Source organism: Ascaphus truei, chromosome 15 (genome assembly GCF_040206685.1).
Source record: "Ascaphus truei isolate aAscTru1 chromosome 15, aAscTru1.hap1, whole genome shotgun sequence".
NCBI classification, from domain to species: Eukaryota; Metazoa; Chordata; class Amphibia; order Anura; family Ascaphidae; genus Ascaphus; species Ascaphus truei.
Window position 1 is genome coordinate 44709395 of NC_134497.1, and position 10143 is coordinate 44719537.

General features: G+C 49.7%; 1 protein-coding gene across 3 annotated transcripts in view; it reads right to left on the minus strand.

Moving 5' to 3' along the window:
• GSS (glutathione synthetase) overlaps window positions 1–4855 on the minus strand; it is a 60578-nt gene extending 55723 nt beyond the window's left edge. The window contains exons 1-2 of one of the 3 annotated variants that reach the window (XM_075572467.1): window positions 4438–4855; window positions 1354–1492 (exon numbers count right to left, since the gene is read on the minus strand). In XM_075572467.1, coding sequence (XP_075428582.1) covers window positions 1354–1492; window positions 4438–4622 — 324 coding nt within the window. In that variant the 5' untranslated portion in view covers window positions 4623–4855. The other 2 variants (XM_075572468.1, XM_075572469.1) reach the window with 2 other exon arrangements.
• Window positions 4856–10143: the final 5288 nt, after the last annotated feature.

The following is a 10143-nucleotide window of genomic DNA, read 5'->3' on the forward strand; positions in this document are numbered from 1 at the left end:
GATGTACATGCATATATTACCTGCTGATTGAATTTTCATCCTTTAAATACTTCCTTCCCTGAGATCTTTTGCGCTGTTCTTTCTGCTCTGTGTATCTCTGCCTGTGCGCGCGTCTGTGTATCTCTGCCTGTGCGCGCGTCTGTGTATCTCTGCCTGTGCGCGCGTCTGTGTATCTCTGCCTGTGCGCGCGTCTGTGTATCTCTGCCTGTGCGCGTCTGTGTATCTCTGCCTGTGCGCGCGTCTGTGTATCTCTGCCTGTGCGCGCGTCTGTGTATCTCTGCCTGTGCGCGCGTCTGTGTATCTCTGCCTGTGCGCGCGTCTGTGTATCTCTGCCTGTGCGCGTCTGTGTATCTCTGCCTGTGCGCGCGTCTGTGTATCTCTGCCTGTGCGCGCGTCTGTGTATCTCTGCCTGTGCGCGCGTCTGTGTATCTCTGCCTGTGCGCGCGTCTGTGTATCTCTGCCTGTGCGCGCGTCTGTGTATCTCTGCCTGTGCGCGCGTCTGTGTATCTCTGCCTGTGCGCGCGTCTGTGTATCTCTGCCTGTGCGCGCGTCTGTGTATCTCTGCCTGTGCGCTCGTCTGTGTATCTCTGCCTGTGCGCGCGTCTGTGTATCTCTGCCTGTGCGCGCGTCTGTGTATCTCTGCCTGTGCGCGCGTCTGTGTATCTCTGCCTGTGCGCGCGTCTGTGTATCTCTGCCTGTGCGCGCGTCTGTGTATCTCTGCCTGTGCGCGCGTCTGTGTATCTCTGCCTGTGCGCTCGTCTGTGTATCTCTGCCTGTGCGCGCGTCTGTGTATCTCTGCCTGTGCGCGCGTCTGTGTATCTCTGCCTGTGCGCGCGTCTGTGTATCTCTGCCTGTGCGCGCGTCTGTGTATCTCTGCCTGTGCGCGCGTCTGTGTATCTCTGCCTGTGCGCTCGTCTGTGTATCTCTGCCTGTGCGCGCGTCTGTGTATCTCTGCCTGTGCGCGCGTCTGTGTATCTCTGCCTGTGCGCGCGTCTGTGTATCTCTGCCTGTGCGCGCGTCTGTGTATCTCTGCCTGTGCGCGCGTCTGTGTATCTCTGCCTGTGCGCGCGTCTGTGTATCTCTGCCTGTGCGCGCGTCTGTGTATCTCTGCCTGTGTGCGTCTGTGTATCTCTGCCTGTGCGCGCGTCTGTGTATCTCTGCCTGTGTGCGTCTGTGTATCTCTGCCTGTGTGTGTCTGTGTATACAGAAACGTAGCAGTGTGTGTGCGCATGCACAAGGAATGGCTGTAAGACCGTGCGCCAGCACAATAAAACATTTTCTATTATGGCCCTCATATATCATCCCAGAGGAAACACGACGACGCTGATGTATTTATTTCTTTATTATGCTTACTTCAGATGAATTTGGATTCTCCTTTGTTCTCATCAGGACTCCATGTAACAAAGCTGCATCCACAGCGATGGGCGCCACTTCCTCCAGGAGCGGTGTATTCCCGTAGATATCTCCCCATAGGGCCGCCATTGAACAAACGCTGTGGAGTTAGGAGAGAAAGGACAAACGCATGAGGCAGCGGTCCAGGCTGCTGACAATCTAAGTTTACCTGTCCCGTCAGCCGATGCGCCCCCAGAATACAGGCGAGTGCCCGAGACGTGTCTGGCACATCATTGGGGCACTGCGAAGGTTAAACACTCTTTCGCAGTGAGGTGTTAAAAGTTAGATCCTATGCATCAGATCATAAAAGTAACGTTTTTGTGAATATCTCAGCGTAATCGGCTTCTTCAGAAAGATTCAATTCCCGGTCTTATTTTTATCGAGTGAATAAATGAAAAGGGTACTTTTCTCCGGGAACACTGAATTCGTGTCGCTCTGATTAATGTAATTACTTTGGGAACAAAATTTCCTCCGGCTTTGAGAACTGACCGTCTTGTCGCCAAAAGACGTTGGATAAAGATGGTACAAAACGCAGCAAAGATTTGGTTTACTGTAAAAATGGTAATAATTATTTTCAAATACTTCTATTAATTAGATCAATTGCCCCTATTAACCCCTTTAGTGCTGCATGAACACAGTATACGCGATACGCACACCTTACTATGTACCCTGCAGATCTGGGCTGGCCAACTCTAGTCCGCAACGGTCACCAACAGGTCAGGTTTTAAAAGATATCCCGGCTTCAGCACAGGTGGTTCAATCAGAGGCTCAGTCTGAGCAATCTGTGGTGAAGCAGGGATATCCTACAAACCTGGCCTGCTGGTTGCCCCCCCCCCCCCCCCCCCCTGCTGCAGATCACGGCGCTGGGCTCCTTTCCGAGGTGGTTGGATCGCGCAGAGCGCGGACAATGAGGTCATGTGATCACATGATCAGGAAGTGTCCGGAAAGGGCCCTAAACCGCAGGTGCAGCAGGACCCTCCGGCACTGAAGGGGTTAAACACGCCGCTGCTGTCCGTGGATCACGCGTGTCCCAGGAGGGAACGACCCTTTAAATAAGTCAGCACATAGCGTGCGACGTTACACACTCACCCTTACACGCCCCAGCCCTGCAGGGAAAGCGCACAGCGCACAGTCAGGGTTTATTCATTATAGGTGCGGTAACGGCATCAATAATCTCTAACCCCTATTAATGATACACTCATTACAGCAGCAATCCCCCCCCCCCCCCCCCCACACACAAGCATACAGAAGGTGAACTCAATGTTAGTATCTTGTCCCCTAAACACACTTTATTTTTTTGGAAAGTGCTTTTTTGTGTTAAAACCGGATTGTTATCTCTAGCTTGAGGTTGCCATGGTAACGGTTACCCCGCACTGGGGGGAGAGAGAACCCCATTGTAACTTCCAAATGTCCCATACACATGTCTCCTAAACGGAGCATCAGATATAACAAATAAATACAGCTTTGGAAAGAGCAAGAAGAGCAGCAATAAGAGTCCTCTCTCAGTAACAAGGGGGAGAGGAGCGGTAACTGCCTTATTCCCGGGTGCACCCCTCGCATGACCGGGTTTTGTATAGGGGGGGGGAGTGCTGTTTGATAAATAAACCTGGCAACCAGTTCCCTGGGAAATAAGCCCGGGATTAGCAGAGGGGCCGAGCTGCACCCGCAGACACAGCGGTAACAATTTGGGGGATTACAGTCACGTGTCCGGAGCACTAAGGGGATTTGTACGGCCAGACCCTGTTATAACATATACAGCGACCCAATAACCGTGTATGGTACAAAATAAAACATTCATAACATAACAGCCAGGAGACTCTGCTCATAAGGACGCCAGCAGTCACACGTAGTCACTTTCAGGTTAACGATCACTAGTTATACTGCTTGGCATTACAGATGCCCAGCACAAATTAAACAGGATGACAATCTAAAACTGCGAAGAGCAAGAAACAGGCAATGTAAAGATAATGAACATTACTCTATGTGACGAGCGCTTGCATTCCCAGGTATGGGGAGACTAGTGACTGCGATTCCTACAAGGGCCAGTAACTGCCCCCCTTACCTGCGCGGCAATAACACAACTGCCACTTCCAACTGCCACTCTCATCCGCGACAGGACTGCCTGGCCACGCCTCGCCATTGGTCAGCCACAACGAGGCTTGCAACGCGAGGGTCGCTCAACTTGCTCTGATTGGCTGTAAAATCAGCGGGCGCAAGATCAGCATGACTGGGCAAAATAGCGGTCTGAGAACCCAGGGTGGGCGTGTCCAGCGAGCGACAGACGTCCAATCAGAGCGAAGCGCGTGCGGGTAAGCCTCATAAACCTCAGCTCCCGCCAAAAAGCACCAGTCTGTTACTGCCAGTCCCTCCCCCTCCCGACACCGCAGTACACGCCTTTCAGTTACCTATATATATATCCACACAAAGTATGAAGTTACTGTACCAGAAAAATAAAGCAGTTCAAAGGCAGTGAACATAAACTTAATTGTCATTGAGGATACTACTTCCCGAGACTCCAAATGACACACAGAGCAAAGTAACACTAACACACACACACACACATTCTCCCCCCCCCCCCCATCACGTTTTAAGTTATGGTGGGTGAAAAAGGCAACAAGAAACATCCACAGTATTGCATATAGCAAATAAAAAGATCACTTGTGAGCACATTCACGTGTCCTAGACCTGCCTAAGACTATATGCATGCAAGATAATTCTCACCGACATGACATAATTTTCACTTAATGTATTTGCACTATTGCTTGATCATGGAAGCATCTGTCCTCCAGGCATACAGAAATATATCTGTATATTATATATACACACGCACACCTATACTGATTGTTTTAGTGTTGGTAATCATTTCTTTTAAGAGAGTGCATTGTGGATTATATATTTATATGTATATATATATATATATATGTAATACCCCTATCTCCCCCCCCCTGACCAGAGACAGGGAGTAGTGTAAAGGAGGGTATTAAACCGTCTCTGTCACTTTAAACAGGTGTGGGTCTGAAGTGTGTAAACTGCTCAGTGGATTACCTGCTTGTATCAACAGGACCGGTTTTAGGGTGCGTCTCGGGGTAGCTGGATCCGGGCTGCCTTGTATAAGGAGTAGGTTGGAATAATTGTACAGGTGCCAGGAGCTTTTCAACTGGGTTTAATAACTTGTAACACGTCTTCATATGCACAGTGCATTCGGGATGAAACAGGACAGGGTTTAGCATATCAAAAAGGTTCGTCCAGCTCTTGAGTCACATAGTGGCTTATCTCTATAAAGAGCCCTGTGCCTTGCTGGACACTATCCCACAGTCAGGAGAAGCCCGCAGCCGCCCAGGCCTCGGCCCGGTGATGGAGACGACTCCCTCAGTGAATGGAATGGCTTTGGTTCCTTTTCCTTGGGAGCCGTCACTCTGGATTGTCCAGGTGATCTTCATGATGGTAAAATGGGGTCTGGCTACAAAATGGTGGATCCCCACCTTTTATACCCAGGGGGCGTGGCCAACATCCCACCCCAGTATCCGGGCAGAAGTAATGTTGCAACCTGGTCACAGCATGTCATGTGACCTAACTGGCAGTTTCTAGAACTAGGTGACTAGCTTTGCCCTTTACAAGGCAACATTATAGAAACACTTAAAATTACTGGGCCTTGTGAGGAACTAACCCCTGCACTGGCGTTGCCCGGGATGTAAATCCGTAATAGGTAGTATTATTTATAAATAGGGGAACAATAGGTTCACTATTTGGTGGAGAGGTTGAAAAGAAACATGGAAGAAACTGTAATACGATGTTGTTTAAAAAGGGTTTATTGTAAACACACCACAGTACAATGTATATTTTGGTGACATAAGTGATGTAAAAATGTGAGGGGTGTGTCCCGCTAGGGTGTGAGCGGGTGTGAGGCGGCGGGTGGGTGTTCAGTACGGGTGGCGGGAGGGCAGGTGGGTGAAAGGCAGAAGCGGAAGGGTGGGTGGCGGTAGGGTGAAAGCAGAGGCGAGAGGGCGACAGGAGTGCGTGCGGCAGGAGTGGGTGAAAGGCAGAGGTGGGAGGGCAGGAGGGCGGGTGGAGAGGCTAGTGTGGTAAGGAGGGGCGGAAAAGGCAGGGGCGGCGGGGGGGAAGCAGGGGTGGGGTGGGGGAGAAGGCAGGGGTGGGGTGGGGGAGAAGGCAGGGGTGGGGGAGAAGGCAGGGGTGGGGTGGGGGAGAAGGCAGGGGTGGGGGAGAAGGCAGAGGTGGGGTGGGGGAGAAGGCAGGGGTGGGGGGGAAGGCAGTGGGGGGAAGGCAGGGGCAGGCGGGGGGGAAGGCAGGGAAGGGGGGGTGTCACTGCGTCTGTTAGTGTGTGTGTCACTGTGTGTGCCGGGGGGGCAAAAGCAGAGCTGGGGGGGGCAAAAACGGAGCGACGGAGCTGGGGGGCAAAAACGGAGCTGGGGGGAACTCACAATCTCAGTTAAGCCTCCCCCCAGCAACAACAGCCGATACCACCACCAGGAAGCATTTACTCACCACAGGCAGCAGCAGCAGTGTGCCTGGGGGTTGGGGAGCCCTGGGTTAGAGAGCACCGGCCAATGAGAGCCATTGGGGGGTGGGACACATGGGGGCGGGACACAATGAGAGCCGTGGGAGGGCGGGCGGACCAACGGACGGACCGACGGACCAATCAAATTGTCTAGACACAACCAAGATTTTCAGTTTTATATATATAGATATACATTTTAAGTTATTGTGGGAGAAAAAGGCGACAGAAACCTCCACCGTTAGCATATAGCCAATAAAGAATATCACTTGTGAGCACTTTACATGTCTTAGACAGGTCTGCAACCCTGCCTTTCAACCATTATCACCTAGCATACAGTGCTCCCACTGCAGCAAGGGATTCTGGGCAATGACATGCAAATGAGGTCACAAAGTGTCACCTTTTGCCTGGAATATCTATTCACATGGAGCCCATTTAAACTGATGCATCGCCAATCACACAACTTTTAAGCACAGCATGAGACTAGCAAAGCAAGTACAAACCACTTTGTTACGCTGTGCTCACCACGGACAAGGAGGGACCTCGAAACTGAGGTGAGATGGGTAACAAACTGCACCCACAGCTACGGGGACACGTCTGGAAACTGAAAAATAGGCGTCTGGAACCGTCTGGGAGTATAAGATAAAGTAAGATACTCGCCAGACGAGAAGGGAGATTCCAGAAGATAGGTGGTACCGAGAGCCTGGTGTCCAGAGCCGGGAGGTAGGTAGGAATCCGCAAACCGAGGTGAAGGGGTCGGGAAGTCCAGGAGGTCAGGATACAAACCAAGGGTAGAAGACCAGAGCGGATCCACAGCCAGGCCGGTTCGGTACGCAAGCGATCACTAAGGAGACAAAGAGACAGGAACTGAGGCTGGCACGACCGTGGTTAACACAGGTCATACAAAGCTATGCTCAGCCAAAGAAGGAATGGCTGAGCAAGGTATAAGTAGGAGGACGGCCCAATAGGGAGAGGGGGAGTAACGAGGGAGCGGCCCCAGGGAAGATGGAGATTGGTAGGGAAAAACTTACCACAGCTGCGCTGGATATGCAGCTTGTGAGCGGTGCACGCGCATCAGGCGTGTCTGCGCCGCGCGGGAGAGGCGCGCGCGGACTCAGCTGGGGACGGGAACTCCCCCTGAGGACGTAAAAGTCCTCGGCCGTGCGCGCGCATGCGCGCATTCAGTAGCCGCCGCGGGGAGCGGAGGGGAAGGAAGATCCCGCCCGCGTCGGCGGGGGAGAGCCGGAGCAGAGGTAAGTGAGGTCGCGGGAGGAACCCCCTTAGGGAGAGGTGTTCCCCCGGACCTTACACACTCACAGACATGTTTCAACCTTGATGGGTATCATCGCCGGGTAGATGAAAAAATAAAAAAGTTTTATTCGACTACATAGTTAAAAAACAAAAAACAAACTAAGGACAAAACAAGGGAATTCTCCCACGCGTTTCAGGCTATACAGCCCTTTCTCAATACTCCTTGGAGTATCGGCATTGGAAGCTTTTACAGCTGGATGATTCATTAAGTACAGTATGTAAGGAGAAACCGAGATTTGCTTTTCAAAGAGGACAAAACATTTTGGACATTTTAATCTCTGCAGATGATAAGAAATATTACAGTGCACCACATTTCCTCAAACCGAAGCCAGGTTGTTATAAATGCTACGGAGTCTCCGTGTGCAACAGTTTAAATACTGGGGACAAATTTTGTCATCCTAGAAGTGGGCAGAAATATAAAATTAACAACAGACTTACATGCACCACAACCAACGTCATATACACAATCACATGCCCACGTGGACTAGTGTACGTTGGCAAAACCAATAGGATGTTGAAAACGTGATTTATCGAACACCGGAGTAAGATTAATGCTAAAAAAGAGGAGACTGCTTTGATTTCTCACTGCACTGAGTTTAAACATACGGTGTCCTCACTAAAACTAATGGGAATTGATCAAGTACAGAAGACTTTCTCAGGGTCAGAAAAGGACACTGCTCCCTAAGGCTGAGTCCATGGTAACTGCAGCCGTGCGGAGGCGCGCTGAGGCTGAAGGAAAGCAAGTGATTTCCCTGGCCTTAGTTCGCGTGCCGTCGGGGGGCGGGCCAGTGACGTCACGGAGCTCCCGTGAGCGCCAAAACTAAAATTGGATTGTCGGCTACGCTTCCGCAGGCGTGCGCGAGCCCCTGCTAAAGTCACTCTCATTGCGGCTGCAGGGGCTCACTGGCGAGTGTCAGCGCGGGTCAGCGCCTAAGCGCTGACCATGCCCGCGGCCTTAGAAAGAGAAGCGTTCTGGACATTCAACACTTGATAGTTTCGCTGAGGGGACTTAATGACTTCATGTCCCTCAATTGTTTTCTTGATATTAGATAATAGGGGCATGCGTACTTGTCTCTCATCCATAGGTTCACTGGATGCTGCTGCTGCTGCTGACCTCCTCCTCATGTGTGTCTTATTTTCTTTAAACATTAAACCTCTGATTTATGATGTTATGTTGATTTTATTGACATAGATGGTTTGATAATAAGCCTAGTGACTTCGTTCCTCCACTTCCCCCTCCCCCCCTTCACTTTCCTTTTTACACTTATGACATTTTTATTGTGGGGATGTGTTTTTTTATATGGTGGGGTATAGCACTTGGTTTGTTTACCGGATTCTCACCCATGTCCTCTCTATCTCTCTCCTCATGTGAACATCATACCCATATACTACGTATCCCACCTCCCTGATCTTCACTGTGAAGCTGGAGGATGCACAAGTCTGCAGATATTTCTGCGCATGCGCAAGGAAGGATATCACAGACATTACTGATGGGAAGCCGGGATCCCCAACCTCCGCATCAGAGGACGCATCTGAGGGAAGTATCGCGAGACGGACGGGCCAATCGGGATCCAAGACTGAAGACACGACAACGTGATGACGTCATCCGGAACGGAGCAGGGACCCTGATGCGCGCCCACATGCCGGAATGCGGAAGAGACCGAGGGAGACATACGTGGGAGAACCGGACAAGATTTTAAGTAATTTCACCTGTGTTTGGGACTACTTATGGTGGACCTGATACAGTAATGGGTATTCTATCTTCGTTGTAGTAGTTTACGTCTTCCAGGTAAGGGGGGAGCGCTTGGTGAATCAGGTGATATATGAAGAGAAAAAAGAAACCAAGATAATAGTGTAGCCAGTGGGGGAAATATATTGTTATCTATCAGTTTTGTGTCGGTCTTACTCATAATGTTCTTCTTATATCATGTGACGTATCAGAGATCCATCTCTCTCTGATAGGAGCCCTTTTGTATATTCTTCGGTTGGAGTCCCGTGTTGCAATACACCCTCTATTTTGTGTTACTTGTCCTCATCAGGTAATATCCCAAATGGAAAGAAGAGAGATTTCGCAATAGTATAATTCTGTATGAATGATGTATTGCACAAATAACAAGTAGAACAATTGCACCCACATTTTAGTGATAAAAAATATATACATGGGAGAGAACCGCTGGTGTACTGCACGTCTCGCCAGTCTGACCGCCAGATCGCCTTAAGGCTGTGTCCATAGAGGGGAGAGCTGCGCTAAAGCTCTGTGTTTCACCAAGTCCCAGAAGAAGACAGTTTCTCGTCGAAACGCGTTTGAGTGGGAGTCTTGTTGAGGGGGGCCCCTACCTTCTTTCACCTGACATGGAGTCTTTCTGCCTGTGACATCCATACACCGAGTGGTGACGTATATCTCACTTTGTTATTAATACAACTTTTGTATCCACACCATGCAACCATTGTACAGCGTATATGGTGATTCTCAATGTGGTTACATTATCTCAGTGTAGGCTGATTATTATACAGGTGTGCTCATATAGAGCCCCCTGTGTCCTGTGCATGTCTTGCTTTGGATCTATGTTTATACCCTTGCCTCCAGGTCCACATTGTCTGGTAGTGTTGAGCCCCCCTCTTCTTTTAAACTTTATCCCGTTTTACTCACTTTAATAAATTCTCTTTTGTTACACTTTAATTTATGTCCGTGTGCTTTTTACAAGGTTGCTTTCTCTCTGTTGTTTTCGTGTGTGTGTGTGTGTGTGTGTGTATATGTATGTATGTATGTATGTACATATACATACATACACACACATATATGCCAGTAAGAGATGCACAGCAATACTGCAATCTATTTAGATGTATTTCCTTCCTATACATATGAATATGATATATGCATATATATATAATATATATATAATATATACACATAAATTATGATATAT